Source organism: Dipodomys merriami, unplaced genomic scaffold, assembly GCF_024711535.1.
Source record: "Dipodomys merriami isolate MVZ:Mamm:240054 unplaced genomic scaffold, mDipMer1.0.p SCAF_102, whole genome shotgun sequence".
Lineage (NCBI taxonomy): Eukaryota > Metazoa > Chordata > Mammalia > Rodentia > Heteromyidae > Dipodomys > Dipodomys merriami.
In genome coordinates, this window is record NW_027202294.1 from 2832483 (window position 1) to 2854203 (window position 21721).

Here is a 21721-nt window from a genome sequence, read left to right on the forward strand (position 1 = left end):
CTTACTACCTTTATAGTTCTATCCCCAGATGCAGAAACAATATACTTGTCATCAAAGTCTACAACGTTGACAGCAGCTCGGTGTCCAACCAGTACCCTTCGGAGGGTGATGTCAGTTGGGGAGGCCATATCCCAAACCGCAATAGAACGATCTTTGGAGCAGGTCACCATCATACCATTATTGAAACGCAAGTGCAGAACTGCTTCACAATGGTGAATCAACGTGTTAAGCATTTCACCTGTATTTACATCCCATACTCTGGAAGAGATAGCTGAGAGTTAGATGGTATTCAAACTACACAATATGTTAACTTTATTAAGCCAAGATGTTCTCCATCTCCCTGTACTTTCACAGGAAATGTAATATTCCTTTCCTTTTGCAGCACTGAGGGGGAAATCTGATAGACCACAGAGAAGTGGTAGACAGAAAGAGGATTAGATAGGAACAGAAAGAAAAGGAAAGGGATGGGAGTGCTGTCAGGGTGGAATCCTTAAAGCTTAAAATCTGGTTAAGCTGTGGAGGCCAGGGAGAGAGTGGCAGCTACCATTATCTGACAATTTGGCCCAGACAAACAAATACTTTCATTAGTTAGTTCTAGATCAGCTTGGATAATATATCAAGATCCTGTTTCAAAAAAAAACAAAACAAAATGAAACTTGTGACATTCAATTTGACACCCAAAAGAATATATATTTTATGTATGATATATGTATATATGTATCCATGTATGTTTTTTTCTGAGACAAGGGTTTTGTTAATGCACTCAGGCTGGCTTCAAATTCCCTAGGTAACTCAGAGTGGCCCTGATCTCACAATCCTCTTGCTTCTGCCTAGATACTGTCCCTAACCTTTTTCTCTCAAGGCTGGCATTCTACCACTTGAGCCACATAAAGCTCCACTTGTGGGTTTTTTTTTTGTTGTTGTTGTTAATTGAAGAGTCTTAGGGAACTTTCCTGCCCAGGCCGGCTTCAGACTTCAATACTCAAGCCTTTTGAGTAGTTAGGGTTGAGGCTGGTTTACGGAGAAACACTATAAATGAAGAATCTGATTAATAATAATAGCATTAGTGTTCATTCTCAGGAACCAGAACTGGTAAGGACCAAGACAATTCTGTCACAGACTTACATTGTCATGACACATTTTATTTTATCTTGACTATTTTTATGTATTGATTTTGGTTTTATAACATTTTATTTCCTTCTTCCAGTTTTACTTCTGCTCCCCTTTAAAAAAATATCATTTTCTAGGTTGGGTTGTGACTAAGTGAGGTCCTGGGTTCAATCCTAGTACCATGGGGGGGAAATAATTTTCCCCTTACCCTATAAATGATGCAGGCATTTATAATGCTTCGGCTCCTGTGAGGTACTCCATAAACACTGATAAATGTTCAGTGTTGACAACTGCAAAGACCAAATTTGCTATGCCTTAAAAAAGTCAAAAGACAAGAAGTAGGGAGTTACTGTTTTTATTCACAAAGGGTAATTTATAATGGTAAACATTTAACTTCAGAGAACTTAACACAGTTAACTACTTTTTGATCCAAAGGGTTTTTTTGTCTTTTTTTTAAAGTTACTTTTGATGCATTGTTTGCTAAATCCTTTAGCTTAAGGCAAAACCTCTAACAGAGGTTTCCAGCAGTGTTGCTAGTACCCAGAATTTGAACTGCACTGGACTCCAGCAGCATAATGGCTGTGTCATCAAATCACTGAATGCATCTGGAAATTGAGGGCCCCTCCCTGAGTGAAGCATGCAATTATACACTGCAGGAATAACAGAGTCTGGAGAAGCTGGCAAAGACAGAGAGCATTGCTCACCTGTACACACTTTAAAGAGATAATGCATGCCTCTGCCAAAGTTATAACCACCTGACAGGAAGGTTTCACTCCATTCCTGTCATTTCCCCTTTGAGGTAATGTTTGTTAAGAAATGCAAGATTTACCATAAAGGCAAGTTTCTATAATGGACGATTCTCCAAATTAAAAAAACAATATAACGCCAAGCCCCAGTGGATCATGCCTGAGATCCTAGCTATTTCAGAGGCTGTGATCTGAGGATCATGGTTCAAAGCCAACCAGAGGAAGGAAAAATCTGTGATTTTTATGTCTTATTAACCACTAAAAAGGTGAAAGTGGAGCTCCAGGACTGGCCTTGAGTTCAAGCCCCAGGACTGGCAAAAATAAAAATAAAAATAAATAAATAAATAAATAGAGCCAGGCACTGTTGACTCATGCTACTCAGGAGGCTGAGATCTGAGGATTGCAGTTCAAAGCCAGCCCAGGCAGGAACATCCGTGAGACACTCATCTCCAGAGTTAACCAACAGAAAACTGGAAGAGGCACTGTGGTTCAAGTGGTAGAGCGCTAGTCTTGAGCTGAAGAGCTCAGGGACAGTGCCCAGGCCCAGAGTTCAAGCCCATGACCCACAAAAACAAAACAAAAAAGAAAAACCATAAAACATATAAAAATTGTTTCTTTATTGTGCAAAAATGTAAACTTACCTCAATTATTCCTTTATCAAGTTTACTGATCTAGATTAACAAATGGTGTGTGTATGGGAACTGATGATTAAGTCTTCTTTTGTTTCAATATTATATTCATGCATTATATATAGAATTACTATCTATGACAAAGAATAGAGCAGATCTGAGGGTTCACAATTCAAAAAATAATTTGAAATTTTCTACCTGACTGTGGAATCCGATGATCCAGTTATGATCACTCTCTCATCATACTGGAGACACAGGACAGAACCTGTGTGGCCTGTGAGAATTCGCTTGCATTCCAATGTGCTTTTATCCCAGATCTAGAATGGCAAACAAGATCCTTTTAATCACTGTGATAATGGGGTGTTGTGGAGACTTGTTTGCTCTCTTATGTGTTTGATTTCCCCAAAGCATGAAAGCCTGGAGTGGCAGTGGAGTGCATTCTTTTCTACAGATATAGTTAAGCACCTGTGTATATATAGCTTCAGTTCTAATGCAAACTTGATCCTTTTCATTAAGGTACAGGGAGAGCCTATAATTATGAGGGCCAAAGAGTAATGGTCCCCTTAGTGTACTTCAAGAAGGGAATTTAACCCTAGGACTACTATTTGTGTGTTATCCTGGTAGAAAGCAGACTCTGTCCTTCAAGAAAATTATGTTGATGGGGGGAGGGGGGAGTATGGGAAGGGATGGGAAGGGGAAACAAAGAGGAGGCAACAATGCTTGATAAGAAATGTACTCGCTATCTTGCCCATATAATTGTAACTCCTCTGTACAGTATTCTCACAATAAAAAAAGAAAAAAGAAAAAAAGAAAATTAAGGTGATTTTGGTACTTCCACCAGTATAAAAGTTTTTATTTTCTAAATGCTTGGGGTTTATGGCTCAGGCTGTTTTGTAAACATGATCAATATTGCTCCCCTCAATCAATGAGACCTCACCTTGATTGTGTTGTCCCGAAGGCCGCTTACTATTTTCTGGTCATCATACTGTAAACAGTAAACTCCTTTGCTCGTTTCACTTCGGCAATGGATTCTCTGTAAACTGTGTCTTCCACATCTCCAATTAGATTCTATTGTCTAAGAAGAAGAAAAATAGGCAGTTCATGAGGAAAGAATCTGAAGCAAAGTCTTTCTTAGGTGACATCAATGGCAACCCATGGCTCATTGTGCAAAAATGTGAACTTACCTTTAAGGTAAACTTGAAGGTTAACTAAAAATATATGTACTAAGTAAGGCTGTATACTTAGTTCTCTTTATACATATATGGTGGCCATTTCTACCAAGGAACTCCAGGGAAACTCAATTCAAAAGACAATATTAGCTTTGGAGTATAAACTTAATGGTCTTACTGCTATTGGAAGAAATCTTATGTATATATCATTAAAAACTTTCTTAAAGCTTTACAAAATTTGGCTGGCAATTTATTACTGATTCTATTCACTTGTAAAGATATTGGTTTTAACCCACAATGATAAACTAATGGTTTTCTGTAATAACACTGTAACTAAAGAATACTAATGATTCTCTATCATTTGGTAAACATCCAAAAATACATAGATTCTTACCTCAATATCTTGTATAATTTTAGGATAAAGTGCTCTGTAAAAAGAGTTGGGAGGAGCGTTCCCATCAGGGGGTTTGTTTTTGAATAAATACTGTCCCCTAAAAAGCAAAAATGTTTCCAATGAATCGTAATATCATACATTTACAAGCAGCTTCATATTTCTTCAGTGTTTCACTAATATTTCTTCTAATATCCATACTATCCTGTCTAGTCCCATGTCAAGAAGGAGTAATTTTCTGGGCTCTAAGGAATTTGACTGACAGTGATTTGCTTTTGGGTAAATCATAGTGCAGAATATAAGGTCTTCTGGGATATTATCATGTCCAGAGAGTATAAGTGCGTGAGTGCATGTGTATATCAGAATTTTTCCATTAGTCTATTAGACAGACTCTGCATAGATCCACTGGCCTATCTTCTGAAATTTTTGTTAGTAATGGTAATGCTAGGTAAACACTCAACATTGAGCTATGTCTCCAGCCTATTAGTTTTAAATGAGGACAGGCTCCAGTCTTTTACAAGTCAAGTTATGCCATGTTAGAGGAACATGGAGGGTAGTAGAGGTGCCTGTCAAAGAGATCAAGTTTCCAGGTGTTTATCAGGTGAGGTAAAGGTGTGTTGCTGTCTGTTCAGTCACTTAGGCTGTTTAAGATCAGCATGGTGGTAGTCTTTTTTTTTTTTTTTTTTTTGCCAGTCCTGGGGCTTGAACTCAGGGCCCAGGCGCTGTCCTTCAGCCGTTGTGCTCAAGGCTAGCACTCTACCAGAGCCACTTCTGGCTTTTTCTGAGTAGTTCACTGGAGATAAGAGTCTCATAGACTTTCTTGCCCAAACTGGCTTCAAACTACAATCCTCAGATCTCAGCCACCTGAGTAGCTAGGATTACAAGTGTAGCTCCATAGTAGTCTTCTAAAGGGGACAATTGAGCACACTTCAATAGAAGGATTACACAAATGTCCAGCAGCAGAAATGGAAGAAAAGAAATGCCTAAGAGCCTGTATCAAAACTATAAAACTTACTTTCACAGGTAGGTTCCCAGCTACGTACACACATACATGCATTTATTGCCTTTCCTTGATTCCACTGAGCTGCATTTGTTAGATCTCCTTCCTTATGACAGCACATTTCTGGAATACTCATATCCCAAGCTAGATCTTTGGTACCAAAAAGCCCCCAGTAAATGGCAATCACTTCCTGCTGGGTAAAAAATTTAATTCCTCATCCTGAAGTTAAGAACCCACCAAACACGGTGTGGAAGCTAGTAAACCCCACTATGGGTGTAGTAACTGCTGTTCTCACTGGCACAGTGCCTTGAAAAGTGGAGATAGGCAGAAATGCCTCTGAGTGTAATCCTGGCACCAGAGAATCATGTTTTCTCTGGGCCAACCATCCACTCCTCCTCTACAGCTCCATTAAAATATAATTAATTGTTCAATGTCTACAGGAGTGCTTCTTCCCTGCCCTCTTCCTATTATATACTTTGAAAATTAGTTGAAAAATTTTCCTATCAGGAAGACAGTGTGTTCTGACTTTTGTGATATTTTTGAAAAGAAAATCTACAATGGGTGTACCCCCCCACATGAGTGCGCGCGTGTACACACACACACACACACACACACAGAAAATCTACAATGGTGAAGTGAAAATAACAGTTTTTTCAAAGGTGACTAATGAAACATGATATACTCACATAAAGAAAAGGCCAAACAAGATACATTATCCAACAACTCTGGATTAAAGAAAGACATACTGAACAGTCATCTATTTTTTAGTTTTCAAGTATTTAAAAATTTCTAAGTTCTATGTATTTTATTTTGCAAGTGTTTAAAGTTATTGAACACTTTACATTCAAATAACAGACTTTATTTTAATTTTTGTTGGTTGTGGGGCTTGAACTTGGGGCCTGTGCACTGTCCCTGAGCTCTTTTTTGCTCAAGATAGCATTCTATCACTTTGAGCTACAGTGCTACTTCCGGTTTTCTAATAGTTAATTGAAGATAAGAATCTTACAGACTCTCTGGCCCCGGCTGGCTGTAAACTGCAATCATCAGATCTCAGCCTCCTGAGTAGCTAGGATTGCAGGCATGAGCCACCAATGCCTGACAATTAATAGATTTTAAATGGGAAGCTTGTAGACAGACCTACTCCAGAGGCTCCATTCCTAACTACGTCAAAGCCATCATTCCTGATTCCTGTCTTCCTCTCCATCTTTGGCACTCTAAGATTTCTTCATATGTAAAAATACTTGGCTAAATCCTTAGGAAACAAATCATATGAACTTCTGATATTTTTTATCATGACAATAGATTATCTGAATTTCTTCATCAAAGGTGCTACAAAAGGGATGGCTAGATATTGAAAACTTGTTTCTCACTCTGTACGTATGTTTTCAGTAAATCTTCTACAATGTAAGCTCTTGACAACAGGGACCACTTCTATGTGAAATGCAAAGTACATAGGAGAGTGGGAGTACATGATAAATGTGAAATATTAAATTCAGAATGTTATAATAAAATGTGATCTGCTGATTAAGAAAATGGACTTTTCCCAGGTGGTTTTTTATTATACTTTTAAGAGATACCATTAGAGAAGAGAGAGAAACATATTCAATATTATTCAAGGAGAAAGTGGCAAAGTTCATGCCCTAGGGAGCAGACTGTCAAATTCATCTAGGTATAAAATAAAACAGTAAAGTGGTAAGTTAAATCTTAAGAGACTCAAAAAGCTTTATTGGACAATTATATTTACTTATTTATCACTAGTTGGAAAAAATGAAAAACACTTTTAGAAACAGCATATGGGGAAAGATCTAATAGATTTTATCGACGTCATCAGGCTTCAAAAGAAAACAAGAACCCCATCATAAATAATTATTATAATTTTATATTTTAAGAAAGAAGAAGACCAAGAAATGCCTGCAATTGTAGCACTCAGGGGGCTGAGACAGGAGGACTGAGTTTGAGGCCAGTCTGGCCTATCTTTAAAAAAAAAAAAAATCTACAAAACCCATCAACAAACAAAAGGGAAGATCAATTAACACAGGAAGCAAACTGAGTGGACAGGTAAGTATTTGTGTATTCATGGGAATATATACCAAGTTAAGTGGATAAATGTGGCCAAAGACGGGAATTCAGAATTCTGAATCATAATAAAAACAGCATAGTGGATTTCTTGGTTAAAGAGGGGAAAGAGTGGTAATTACTGAATCCTGAAATATTTATATATCTTTATATTCTCTGTAAAAACACCCAAAAGCTTTAAAGATTTTTATTTGATTTATTTATTTTTTTAGTGGTGGTTACTGCCTTTGTAACTAATATAAAAGATCTTGCTGCTCAGAGTAGAGTTTATTAAGCAAACTTGTAGTCTACTTTACCTTTGGTATTTTCCCATTCACATAGCCCAAACCGTACTTATTTCTAGTTCTTCTTGCATTCTAGAAAAGACTTAATAAATTTCCAATGTCTGGTGTAGATTTACTGTCATTTACAGTCTAACTAGAAAGGACCAAACCTTTACAGCTAAGTTGTATTCTTTACAGTGCATTTTAATGTCAGTCAGTAGTTGTGTGGAAGAGAGTTCCTTGTCTTTTTCTAGAGGGCTAGAAAAAATTTCCCAGCTGCCCCTCGCTCTATTCTTTTTTTTTTTTAATCGGTTGTGGGGCCTGAACTCTGGTCCTGGGTACTATCCCTCAGCTCTTCAGCTCAAGGCTAGCATTCATTCTACCACTTGAGCCACAGTGCCACTTCCAGCTTTTTCTGCTTATGTGGTGCTGAGGAATCGAACCAAGGGCCTCAAGCATGCAAGGCAAGCACTCTACCACTGAGCCACCTTCCCAGCCCCCCCTTGCTCTATTGCCAGTGCTGTTCTTGGCACTCAGCAATACGATGAACTGTGAATGTCATGTATTTGGCTATGTATATTACAAGGGAGTTTATTTCCATAGTACAAAGTTAGTTATGTAAGATTAAATTTCTATTTTTCTACATAATGAAACAAAGTAGCAAAGACATCTGGGAAGAATAGCAATTTGAATTTATTTTTACAATTATATAGACAAAAATTATTTGTATTTTGTTTCTTTAACCTTTTGAGATAAAAGGTTTAAAAAGTCTTTCTGAAAGCCAGAATGGCTAAACCCTTAACAATGAGGTATCTTTATATTTAATGTGCTAATGAATTTCAAAGATACTAAAAAAAGACAGCTAATCATATTTTGATAAAAATTCCATGAGGAATTTTATTTTGTAGCATATATACAACTCAGGCTTGGACTTAAACTCTTGATTCTCCTGTCTTTGCCTCCCACGTGCTAGGATTATAGTGTGCAATAGCATACGGGGCAATCTTAATATTCTTAACTGTTTTGCAGTTGACAAAACTAATTTTCAAGGCTTTTACTGAGCACACTTATGCCATTTATTTTCTATCAAATATAAGACTTAATATGTCACCTTTATTTATGATCTACTCAAACTTGATCTTGTGTGTGTTGGTAATAAAGCTTGAACTCGGCCTTGAGCTCTCCCTAAGCTCTTTTATGCATAGATGGCACTCTACCACTTGAGCTATACCTCCAGTCCAGTTTTATTCCCCCACCTGGTTAACTGGAAGTAAGAGCCTCTTGGTCCAGGTGCTGATGGCTCAAGCCTATAATCTTAGCTACTCAGGAGGCTGCCTGGGCAGGAAAGTCTCTTATCTCCACTTAACCATCAAAAAACAGCTGGAAGTGATAAATACTAGCCTTGAGCAAAAAGAGCTCAGGGACAGTGCCCAGGCCTAAGTACAAGTCCCAAACTGAGCCCTCTTTTCCCCCCCAAGAGTCTCTCAGGCTTTTTTCTGCCTGACTGTGTACCTTGCACCTAGTTTCAGACTTTCTTATACATTTTGAAACAAACAAACAAAAATCTTCTAGAAGATCTAATGAAATAGTATCATTATATTAAAAGAACACCAACATTGTTGAACTCTTTTAGGCTGCTAACTACATAATACCTTATGGAATTCAGATTTCAACAAGAAAAGCTAAAGAAAATATGAGTCTTAAGAAGAAACAAAAGGCTGGGAATGTGGCTTAGTGGTAGAGTGCTTGGCTAGCATCCATGAAGCTCAGGGTTCGATTCCTCAGTACCATATAAACAGAAAAACCTAGAAGTGGCACTGTGGGCTCAAGTGGTAGAGTGCTTGCCTTATCAAAAAAAAGAAGCTCAGGGACAGTGGCCAGGCCCTGGAGGGAGGGGGAAGTGGGAGGGGGAGAGAAAGAGGAGAAAGAGGAGAGAGAGAGAGAGAGAGAGAGAGAGAGAGAGAGAGAGAGGTAAAGAAACAATGATTTATACCAAGTATCATTTTCATTCTTTTTGGTAGTTACAGTTCTTATTCTAGATGGGCATAAAAATAGTCTTTGATTACAAAGGTGATAAAATGCCATAGGCATGGAAAAAAAACATCTTCAGGAGAAAAGTCATTTGTCTTAGATTAGGAAAAAGCTAGATATGATTGCGTGTATCTGTTTCAAAGCCATCTAATTGACTAATAAATTGCCCATTATCCTCTTTGCAGAATACCAATTTGTACCCAGAGAGCAGAATGTTTTAAGCAGGGGGCAGTTAGCTTTCTATTATTATTATTTTTTTTTGCAAAGCACTATTAACATGGTACTCTGTCATTTTATGATTGATTCATCAGAAGAAAAACTGGTAAGTATATGAAGTATTCTTTTACATTTTTTAGTTACATACAAATCAGCAAAATAACCACATTAAATGATTAGTGGTCTTACTCGATCCCACCAATCTTCCCATGATTCTGAATGGCCAGGTGTGGAAACTCTAACAGGAAGAAAGTTAAAAGGCTCACCACCCTCTTCGTTCTGCCAGGCCTTTCCACAGAGAATCTGTCCTGACCATTCTCTCAATGAGCTTCTTCCATAACATGCCATCTGATGTCACGCGGTACCATTCTTTACATACAAGTTCAGCAGCACATAGTGATTTGGCATCCAAGTATGACAGAATGTTCTCAGCAATATGATCCAAACCTCGAGCTTTCAGTGGGAGGAGGGGAGAACAAAACAAAAGAAGAGAGGTGGTGAATGATTTTTTTATACTTTTTGCTGTTCTGTCATTTAAAACAGAATAGTACTCTTCAGCTATGAAGACATACTATTGTCCCTAGTGCAGTCCAGTTTCTTTTTCAAACAGAGGCTTGGGTAAAATGAGTGTCAATAATTTTTCCATAAGGTTACAGAAATGAACAGTATTTTCCATCTTCCTTTAGATAAGGAAGTTAAAGCTAACAACCAGCAAAACCCCCAAGACATTAAAAATAAAAAGGATTCCAGGAAACAATTCACATCTATCTATATGGATTTCAGCACTAGGGGATGTTCTATGGATGGCATCTCAAACTCTGTGATTCAGACTCCCCCAAATCTTGATATTAGGTCCATTTCTCATTCTGTTCCTATTACTGCTGCAGTTCCAAAGCTATTCAGTAAAAGAAATATCCTTGAAATGTACTGAGGGAGAAACACTAAGTCAGAATGTGCTGGGTTATAGAATTTTGGACATGTAGAAAGGAGAGAAGGAGGAAATGCAGACTGGTAAAGAAAAACCCTGAGAGGAAAGACATAGAGGTATCTTTTAAATTCAAGGATTTTAACTTCATGTTAAAAGAAACTATATTTGAAAATTACTACTATTACAAAATCTAAATGACAGGTGACCAAAATGAAAAAAAAAATTCTACATCAATAGATAACTTGGCTAAGCATTTCAGAGAGTATTGTGTAGGATGTGCAAAGGAAAACACTGGCAATTAGATCTTGAGCTGTGTAAAGTGAAGTTCTTCCTAATTAAAGTTCTTCACTACTCAAATCTATTCTGAGGCCTTGATGGAAAGGACACCCCTTGTAAGATAGGATAACTACACTAATAGGCTTATTTTTTTTGGCTGTTGCTCTAAGTTTACAAGTAAGGGAGACAAAAATATCTGAAGTTTTTCCTCTATGAGGAAAACTTAACAGGTTTTGTCAAGTACAAAAGGATTTCCTGGGGCTGGGAAGATGGCTCAGCGGTACAGTGTTTGCCTTGCATGCATGAGACCCTGCGCTGAAACTGGTGCTGTGGCTCAAGTGGTAGAGCACTAGCCTTGACCTGGAGAGCTGAGGGACAGTGCCCAGGCCCAGAGTTCAAGCCCCACGGCTGACAAAAGAAAAAAAAATTGACTTTGTGCTTTTCTCCTGAATTATACAAAGAGACACTTGCATGCTATTAGTAACAACACAAATATGTTTATTAAGCATAATTCTAATTATAAAAATTATATGGCTATCTGTCACATTCTCCAGCAGACAGGGAAAAGAAATGGATCTTGTTTGGCTTGCATCACATGTTCATGTTTAGGCATAAACAGATGGAGGCATCAATCACCTAATTCTTATTAAAGGAACATGACTAGAAGCCAATTAAAAATATAATAATTAGTTCTTCATGCAAAATACAATTATGGTACAATTCCTGAATCTATTGAAACTTCCTACACCATCAGAAGTTTCCAAAGGCAGTCCAATATTTTTAATGGCTGCCATCAAATTGCTCTGATCATTTACTATGTACCTGTAATAAGTTGTTGGAAGTAATTTCACCTAACACTTGAAACAAAACCATTACATTAATGCATTACAGGCATTTTTTGAAGTAGTTTGGTTTACTAAATGTAGCCAGATGGTGGAGGTTTAGAAGTGTAAATGGCCAGAAAGCATTAGACATGATTTAATACCTCATAAGAGTGGTCAGCAAATACACACTAGGGATCAGTATTAGGCAAAATACACTGGTCTAATCAAGTCCTGTTCAATTCTTAGTGGTATAAACTTGAGATAGTAGCATGTCTCAGTGATTGGGGAGAACACAGTAATAGGTACAGTCAGATTGTCTGTACAAAGAAAACTGCCTGTGGCTAAAACAAAATCCAATGTATTACAAGAGGGCAAAATCTATTCTATTAACAAAAAATACAGGTAAACTTCAGTTTTAAAATGGTTCTAAGATATAAATAAGCATTTCTTTAATTTTCAAGGACAATTTAAATTTCAAGTTTAGGAAAATAAAAAATTTTTAAAGGTGTAACGAGCAACTATTAAAAGTCACAGTATGCAGGAGGCTATTAAATTGGTATCCTTTTTAGCAGATAGTCAGCATGTACTAAAAGTTCCAAAATGTTCTAACTCTTGGGCTGGGGGGAACAGATCTGTGATATAGCAATTGTCTAGTATGTGCAAGGTTCTGCATTTAATCCCTACTACTGAAGAGAAGACAGAAGAGAGGACTGGGAAAGGAAGGAGAGAGGGGAGGGAGAGAAGAGTAGGTAGGCTGAAGGATTCATACTCTTTAATACAGTAATTTCCCTTCAGGTATTTCTCTCAGTAAGATATTTGCAAGACTAATACATATGACTATCCTCCATGGCATAGTTTATAATAGCAAAAAAAACCTCACAAAACTACTTAAAATATTCAATAAAGGGGTTAAATAATGAGTTTTAAACCATTGGGGGAATATTAAGGGAGCTAAAAAAAATCTAGATAAAATTTTAAGAAGTTTTAAAAGAGCATACTTAGGAAAAGCATGTTAATATATTTAATGAAAAGACAGGACTGGGAATGTGACTTAGTGGTAGAGTGCTTGGCTAGCATGCATGAAGCCCTGGTTCCATTCCTCAGTACCACAAAACAGAAAAAGCTGGAAGTGGCACTGTGCCTCAAGTGTTAGATGCTAGCCTTGAGCAAATGCAGCTCAGGAACAATGTCCAGGCCCTGAGCTCAAGCCTCAGGACTGGCAAAAGAAAACACATTATGAGAATACATTAAGAAAAGGAAGGGGGCGGGGAAGAAAGGAAAAACGGTTAAAAACATATCATAGCTTTGTAGGGAAATATATATATATATGTATATATATACACACATACACACATATGTATACACATACATATATGTGTATACACACACCCATACCTGAACAAAAGAGCTATATGCCAAACTACTAATTAACATTAGTAGTTCTTGGGGTGGGGGGTGGGGGAGTAAACTATTTTTTTTGGGGGGTCCGGTCGTGGGGCCTGAACTCTGGGCCTGGGCGCTGTCCCTCAGCTCTTCAGCTCAAGGCTAGCACTCTACCACTAGAACCACAGCGCCACTTCCAGCTTTTTTTCTTTTTGCTTATGTGGTGCTGGGGAATCAAACCCAGGGCCTCATGCATGTAAGGCAAGCGCTTGCTCTACCACTAAGCCACCTTCCCAGCCCCTATTTTTATAGTTTATAATTTGTTTCTTCTAAATTTCCAATAACTTCTATAATCAGGAAACAACAATCAAAAGGGAAAAGATGGGTAAAGGGGGGATATCTTTGTTTTTTAAATTTGATTTTTCTTAAACTTTTATGAACAAGGTGCAATTAAAACAATATGTAAAAGTCAAGCTAATAAAGACTTTCATAAGAGGAATATAAGGCTGAAGACCCAATGGCATTACCACTCTAGCAAACTGATTTATAGATATATCTACACATACCTGGCAGAGCAGTTATGAAGTCCCTCTGCAACATAGGTTTAAGGTATGAGTTGATGTGCCCATGTTGGTAATGACACATTTGGGATATAAGATGTTCCACAAATTCCACTTGATCAGACTCTGACCACTGCTCAAAATATTTGACACACAGTTCCTTTTCCTTCTCATAGCTTGCTGAGAGTTTCCGCTGCTTGGGCACAATCATGCTGGAAGTGCCATTGGCAAGTTTTGTCTGTGGAAAGAAGGATTGAAGAAATGCACAATAGTGACTATTAAAAATGAAGGAAATATATGTAATTTTCTAGCCTGATGTATTAAGTTGTGTCTTTATCATTTTGCCCCTCTGTTATTTTCCAGTAACTGGACATTGTGAACCACAATTACATGGAAAGCCTCAGAAATACCAGAGTAATGTACATTGCAGGAAAACTAAACATTCATTTCCAAAAGTTCACAAGAAAGCATTCTTATTCTACACAGATGAAAACTGAAAGCCAAAAGCATATTATTATTAGTAGTAAGCAAAAAAGCCAATTTGCGGGGCTGGGAAGGTGGCTCAGTGGTAGAGCGCTTGCCTTGCATGCCTGAGGCCCTGGGTTTGATTCCAGCACCACATAAGCAAAAAGAAAAAAAAGCCGGAAGTGGTGCTGTAGCTCAAGTGGTAGAGTGCTAGCCTTGAGCTGAAGAGCTGAGGGACAGCGCCCAGGCCCAGAGTTCAGGCCCCATGACCGGACCCAAAAAAAAAAAAAAAAAAGCTAATTTGCTTTGTTTATGTATAGCAATTACTGGATATTTACAAAACTACTTGCTTACAACTTATTTTTAATAGTCAAATAAGTCCCCCATGCAAAGAAGGCCAATGATTATTTTGAGACTATGCCACCTTGGAAAGTAAAGCTTAAATAACTCTTTTTTTAAAAAATCCACTTTCATAGCCATCAAAATTACAAGCCATAGTTATTAACTGATTCACTCAATAAATATTTACCAAGCATCTACAATGTGTCAAATATTATCCCTGTTGCTAGGAATAACAATGAGCAAAACCAAAAGCCTCTTATCATTTGGATTTTCTACTAAAACATAAACAACCTGGGTGCCAATGACTCACCCCTGTAATACTAGCTACTCAGGAGTCTAAGATCTGTGGATCCTGGTTTGAAGCCAGTCCAGGCAGGAAAGTCTGTAAGACTCTTCAATAAACTACTCAGAAAAAGCAGGAAGTGGTGCTGTGGTTCAAGTGGAGGCTCAGGGAAAGTGCCCAGGATCCTCAGTTCAAGACCCAGGACTGCCCTTCCCCCCCAGACATAAACAAGTAATTAGCAAATATAATCTAGATAGTGCTATGAAGTGTATGTTATCATGGTAGGCATTCTAAGATGGTCTCCCCAAGATTTCCATCATACATGTGGTTCCCCTCAATCATTCAAACAAACACTAATGTAGGTACTATTGTGGTTAAAGTAGGGGCTTCAAAACAGTTAACTTTATGATAGAATACTAAATATGGCATAGTGGTGTGTGGGCCTGTCCAAGCACGCAAGAGGCTAAGGCAAGTGGGTTGGAAGTTTAAGGCTAGCCTGGGCTATGTATACAGTCTCTAAAACGAAAAAAGAAAAAGAAAAAAGGCTTGGAGGGGGGATGGGGGAGGGTTAGGATTACTTAGGTGGGTCTGACCTAATTACATGAGGTCTTTAAACTGGAGAGGTTTTTTTCCCTCCACAATTCAATGGGTAGAAGAGGAAGGGGATAGGACATGTGGGTAAGAGGAAAATGATCAGATTCTTGGAGTTAAATGACCTGAGAGGATTTAGGAGGTTCCACATTGGGCTGGGAAGGTGGCTCAGTGGTAGAGCACTTGCCTTGCATGCTCGAGGCCCTGGGTTTGATTCCTCAGCACCACATAAGAAAAAAAAAAAGCCAGAAGTAGCGCTGTGGCTCAAGTGGTAGAGCACTAGCCTTGAGCCTGAAGAGCTGAGGGACAGCGCCCAGGCCCAGAGTTCAGGCCCCATGACCGGACCCCCCCCCAAAAAAAAAAGAATTAGACTAGCCAACATAGTGATTTAAGACTTGTGATACCCTGAGCAACAAACACAGCTAAGCTGGGCCAGACTTTCTACCTGTAGAACTCAGGGCCTCAGGCTCTCGATTGGCTTTTTGTTCAAGGCTGTAACTCTATCACTTGAGCCACAGCACCACTTCTTGTTTTTTCTTTTTTTTTTTTTTTTTGGGTCCAGTTGTGGAGCCTGAACTCTGGGCCTGGGCACTGTCCCTCAGCTCTTCAGCTCAAGGCTAGCGCTCTACCACTTGAGCCACAGCGCCTCTCCCAGCTTTTTTCTTTTTGCTTATGTGGTGCTGAGGAATCGAACCCAGGGCCTCAGGCATGCAAGGCAAGCGCTCTACCACTGAGCCATCTTCCCAGCCCCCACTTCTTGTTTTTTCGTTGTTTAATTTGAGATAAAGTTTCATAATTTTTCTGCCCAGGCTGGCTTCAAACCATGATCTTCAGATTTCAGCCATCCTGAGGATCTAAGATTGCAGGTGTGAGCATGCTTACCTGGCAGTGAGGGGAATTTTGACAGCAGAGGTCCTAGTGTGACTGGAATTGAGTGAACAAGACATAATCCGAGTTGTGTTGTCCAGGTCAATCAGTAATGGTAAATAACTTCTGGAAGTGTCTCCAAACAATTCTAGCTCCTTCTCTACACAAGTGTAGCTCTTTCCACCAGGAATGAACTTTATGGTGTCTCTGCTGACTCTGGGCTTTGACTAATAAGATATGGACACTAGATCAACCAAGTAACAAAGGTGTGGAGGATGAGAGCAGATAGGGACAATCAGAGGCATGAGATACATGTAAGCATGAAAAGACCTCTGCTGTGAGAACAAACTCAAGGGGACAGGAGTGATCCTAAGGAGGGCAACTAAGAGATTACTTATATTTCAATTTTCCACAAAAGACAAAAGAATCTTTTGGACTAGAGAGGCAGCTGTAAGGTGGAGGGAAATAACTGGGATTCAATGTATTTTGAAGGCAGATTCAATTGAATTTGTTGATGGATTGGATAAATTGAGACAATGAACATATCCAAGTTTGAAGTTGGAGGACACTTGGAGAAACAACAGAAATTTCTAATACACTGAAGAAAAATATGCTTTGAAACGTGTTGGATCTTTGGTTATTTGCCTGAGATGACTCCAATCTGGTAGGGAGATCCATGTTACTCTAGAATGCATCTCTACCTACACATTTAAGTGCAAGATATAGAAAATTTGGCTAATCCGCTATTTAAAGGTAGTTTGCCTCTTTTTATCAATATTAAGCCTTATATGCAGACCTTTTTACAAATGGTACCTGAATACACAGCAGAAATCAGTGTATTTCAAGAATAACATATAAGTTGAGCCCATGCCTGTAAGCATAGCTGCTAAAGAGGTTGAGATCTGAGGATAGATGCTCGAAACCAGCCTAGGCAGGAAAGTCTGTGAGATTCTTATCCCTGATTAACCACCAAAAAGCCAGAAGTGGTAGGGTGCTAGCCTTAAGCAAAACAAAACAACAACAAAACCTCAGGGACATTACCCAGGTGCTGAATTCAAGCCCCAGGACTGGCCAAAAAAAGAACATGTAGTCATCTGTTTATAAGGAAAGAGCTAAAACCAATAAACAACAAGCTGGGATGTGCAGCTGGAGGTTGTCTAGCATAAATGCCCATTGTCTATGAAAAAGACTTAAAATGATTGAGAAGAACTTTGTTGAACACAAGCCTTGGGGACTTCAGGGATGCTTTTTGTGTAAGGTATTTGTTTGCATCAGAGCAAAGCAAAACTCGTGAAATGTGGTGTAGTTTAGAGGGCTAACAAATATGTGAGTTTATAAGCTTGACCAAATGCCACTTACTCATCCCAACAACCAAAATCACTTTGTTTTTGTTTATGTATTTTCTCATCTTTTAAAAGGTGGAAATGGACCTGAGTTCTGTATTAAAATCTTTGCTGGTTAAAGCACAAAAATGCCAAAAGAAAGGTAATAAAAATGATTCTGCTTTTTTTTTTTGGGGGGGGGGGGTCTGGTCGTGGGGCCTGAACTCTGTCTGGGCCTGGGCGCTGTCCCTCAGCTCTTCAGCTCAAGGCTAGCGCTCTACCACTTGAGCCACTTCCGGCTTTTTTTCCCCCTGCTTATGTGGTGCTAAGGAATCGAACCCAGGGCCTCATGCATGCAAGACAAGCGCTCTACCACTGAGACACCTTCCCAGCCCGATTCTGCTTTTACTCTTAACAAACCAGGTATTTCTATAATCACAGGAAGTTATTCTTTCATCAGTGGCTCTCAGATTAAACTGCCTAAAGATTTAACAAAGTTCTTTATTTTGCTGTAAAAGCTAACCTTCATTCAAGACTTTGGTACCTTTCTTATGATTTCATAAGTAAGACATAAACGTTTGGACATTAGAAATAAAGAGTAAAATGTAATCCCATGTATTTGCCAATTATTCTAGGTGATTTTATCAACTTTATAGTCACTACCCTTCCAAAAAAAAATAAAGAGTGTCTCCTCATAAAGAAAGAAATATATTTGAGAACCCTTGTTACTTCAAATAGCTACTTCTAAACACAACCCCATACTGCGCTGTTTTAAAAGCTTTACTTCAGCAATGGAAAGACCTACTTTCAAATTCTATCTCCTCAATTTACCAGTGGTGTGACATAGAATAAATAACTTCATCTTTCAGTGTCTATTTCTCTCATCTATAAAACAGGGGATAATACTAGAATGTAGTTCATAAGATTTTTGTGAAGATCAAAAACAAACGAGCCAGGTGCTGGTGGCTCACGCCTATAATCTTAGCTACTGAGGAGGCTGAGATCTGAGGATTGAGGTTCTAAGCCAGGCTGGTCAGGAAAGTCTGTGAGATTCTTATCTCCAATTAATCACCAGAAAACTGGAAGTGGCGCTATGGCTCAAGTGGTAGAGTATTAGCCTTGAGCTGAAACGCTAAGGGACAGTGCCCAGGCCCAGAGTTCAAGCCGCACTACCCACCAAAAAACAAAAAACAACCCCCCCAAAACAGGAATGTACTGGAGTAGTCAAATGATAGAGCACCTGCTTAGTAAGTGTAAGATGCTGAGTTTAAAGTCTAGTACTACAAAATCAAAACAAAAACACAAGAAAGCAAAGAATACTTCATGAAAAGCACACTTTGCACCCCACCTAGCACACATAGAAGTGCTCAATAACTCCCAGGTCTCATGTTAGGGATCTAACCAAGTACCTCTTGCAAGATAGGCAAGCACTCTATCATTGAACTATATTCCAAAACTATAAATCTACACTATTAAAAACTTAACTCAAGGCTTCATATTTATTCGGCTGACTTGTTTAGCCAGGCACGCTGTCAGCCCAGCTTTTTGCTTGTTATTTTGGAGATGTTAACTCAGTGCCTGGGCCCTATTCCTGAGGTGTTTGTTGTTGTTGTTGTTGTTTTCTTTTGCTTAAGGCTAGCACTCTACCAACTTAAGCCACAGGTCTACTTCCAATTTTTTGGTGGGTACGTAGAGATAAAAGTCTCATGGACTTACCTGTCCAAGATGGCTTCAAGCAGAAATCCTCCAGATCCTAGCCTCCTGATTAACTAGGAATATAGGTGAGATATTGGTGATTGGCTTAACACTATTAATAATTTATGACACTGAATTAGGCTTTTCCCCTCTTTTTGCAGCTCTTGTTTCTTCTTACTATATAATATAAACTTTTCCATTTTGATTTTTATTTAAGTATAATATACACAAAAGGGCATAATGTTAAGTGTACAGCTCAATGAATTTTCATAGGTGCACATGGCCCATGTAGACAACACCCAAGTAAGATAAGGAACAGATCATCCTAAATTTCACAGTCCCTTTTCAGATCACTAAATACCTTAAGACTAAACACTGACCCATGCATTGTTGGCTCACATCTATAATCCCAGCTATTCAAGAGGTTGGGATATCTCAGGATTGTGGTTCAAAAGCCAGACCAAGCAAGAAAGTCTCTGAAATTCATATCTCATTAACTACCAAAAAGCCAGAGAAAAGCCAGAAGTGAAGCTGTAGTTCAAGTGGCAGAATACTAGCCTCAAGGGGGGGGGGGGGGGAAGTATTCATTTCACTTTTGAGACAATCATGCTGACATTAAGGTTGCAACCCTCCTCTATCTTAGCCTCCAAATGTGTGGCACAATACCTTGAGAAGGTATTTTTTAAAACCATGGCCCATAATTTATAGAACAACAAAAATAAACCAAGAAACAAATGTATAATACCTGTAGAACTATAAAACATTGTGAGGAAAATTTTAAAGAGATTTAAATGAATGGGGAGATATATTCATAAATTGGATTCAATATTGCTAAATGCTCATTCTTTCCCAATTAATTTAAAAAATTAGTATGGTATCAATCAAAGTCTCAGCAGGCAAACTGACATACTGATTCTAAAAATCTGTATAGGAATGTAGAAGGTTTGAGGGGAAAGGGCAACGAGCATGAGTACAGGAAAGGAGGAAGGGTAAGCAAACTCAGGCATTATATTTATTGTACATTATGTAAAAATTGAACTATGTAATTTGAAGGTAGGGATGGGAGGAAGAAAAATGAGGAATGATGGAAGGGTTGGTATTGTTCAAATGCATTCTACTAATACATGCCATGGAATTGTAACCTCTTTGTACAACTACTTAATAAAAACTGCAAAGGAATTACATATAGCAAACATGCTCTTGAAAAATAAGTGATAGAAGGCTCACAATACTGAATTTCAAGGTTTGTAATAGTAATCAAGACAGATTAATTTTTGTGAAAGGTCAAAGTATATTACCAATGGACCAGAACAGAAACTCTAGAAACATTCATATATGACCAGTTGATTTTTTTTTTCTTTTAATGTTTTCTCTCTCTCACTCTATAGCCTAGGCTGGCCTGCAACTTACTATGTGCCCCAGATTAGCTTTGATTTAGGATCATCCTGAGTGCTGGGATTACAGCTGTACACAATCAATCCTGGTTTCAAACCAGGACCCTTAGCCGTCAGCCTCCTGAGTAGCCAGAAGTACAGGTGTGAGTCACAACTGCCCAGCAGACAACTGACTTTTGATAAAGATGCCCATGGGGAAAGAGTTGGAAGATGCTGCTTAACATAATTTGTTTAACAGAAATTTTTTGCCACCCCTACACATCTTCACTGCTTTTTTTGTTGTTGTTGTTCTGGTCCTGGGGCTTAAATACAAGGCCTGGGAGCTGTCCCTAAGCTTTTTTTTTGCTCAAGGCTGGTTTTCTACCATTTAAGCCACAGCTCAGCTTTTTTTCTTTTCTTTCTTTTTTTGGCCAGTCCTGGGACTTGAACTCAGGACCTGGACACTGTCCCTGAACTTCTTTTGCTCAAAGCTAGCACTCTACCACTTGAGCCACAGTGCCACTTCTGGCTTTTTCTGTCTATGTGGTACTGAGGAATCAAACCCAGGGCGTCATGCATGCTAGGCAAGCACTCTACCACTAAGCCTCAGTCCCAGCCAGCCTTTTTTTCCCCCCTAAAGTGTGGTGTGGGGAAGGGGGTGAGGGTAGTTAACTGGAGAGACAAGGAATTTCATGTACTTTCCTGCCTGGGCTCGCTTTGAACTGTAATCCTCAGATTTCAGCCTCCTGAATAGCAAGAACAGCAGTGAGCCACCTGTGCCTGGTTTTCTACTGCTTTTTCTTTTATAGTTAACAATTATCTTGGGATAGAGGGATGGAAGAATGAGTGAATGATGGATGGATGGAAGAATGGGAAGGAGTGTAAGAAAATGGGAAAGAGCTGTTAAGTCAGATGATAAGCACACAAAATAAAGAGAGTTAATTATTACTAGGACTTTCTTCCAGCATAGTTCACAAAGGCTAAGAAGTAAACCCCCTCCCTCCAAAACCCAAACAAACAACAAAACCAACCACATGACATGTACTACTTAGTTTCAAAATGACCAATAATGTCCCTGTAGCTGCTGCCTAAGTCAGGAAGAGAAAGCGCACATTTGTGTATACCAACTGGCCTAATAACTACAACTGTAAAATTAAGTGTGTTGATTTTGCTGTCATGTA

At 38.7% G+C, this 21721-nt stretch overlaps 1 protein-coding gene across 9 annotated transcripts in view; it reads right to left on the bottom strand.

Moving 5' to 3' along the window:
* Btrc (beta-transducin repeat containing E3 ubiquitin protein ligase) overlaps positions 1-21721 on the bottom strand; it is a 168518-nt gene that overhangs the window by 15434 nt on the left and 131363 nt on the right. For all 9 annotated transcript variants that reach the window (XM_069994979.1, XM_069994934.1, XM_069994946.1 and 6 more), the window contains 6 exons: positions 13609-13840; positions 9898-10084; positions 4049-4145; positions 3423-3560; positions 2684-2802; positions 9-258 (listed from right to left, as the gene is read on the bottom strand). In XM_069994979.1, the coding sequence (XP_069851080.1) occupies positions 9-258; positions 2684-2802; positions 3423-3560; positions 4049-4145; positions 9898-10084; positions 13609-13840 (1023 nt within the window). The remainder of the gene's footprint in view (positions 1-8; positions 259-2683; positions 2803-3422; positions 3561-4048; positions 4146-9897; positions 10085-13608; positions 13841-21721) is intronic.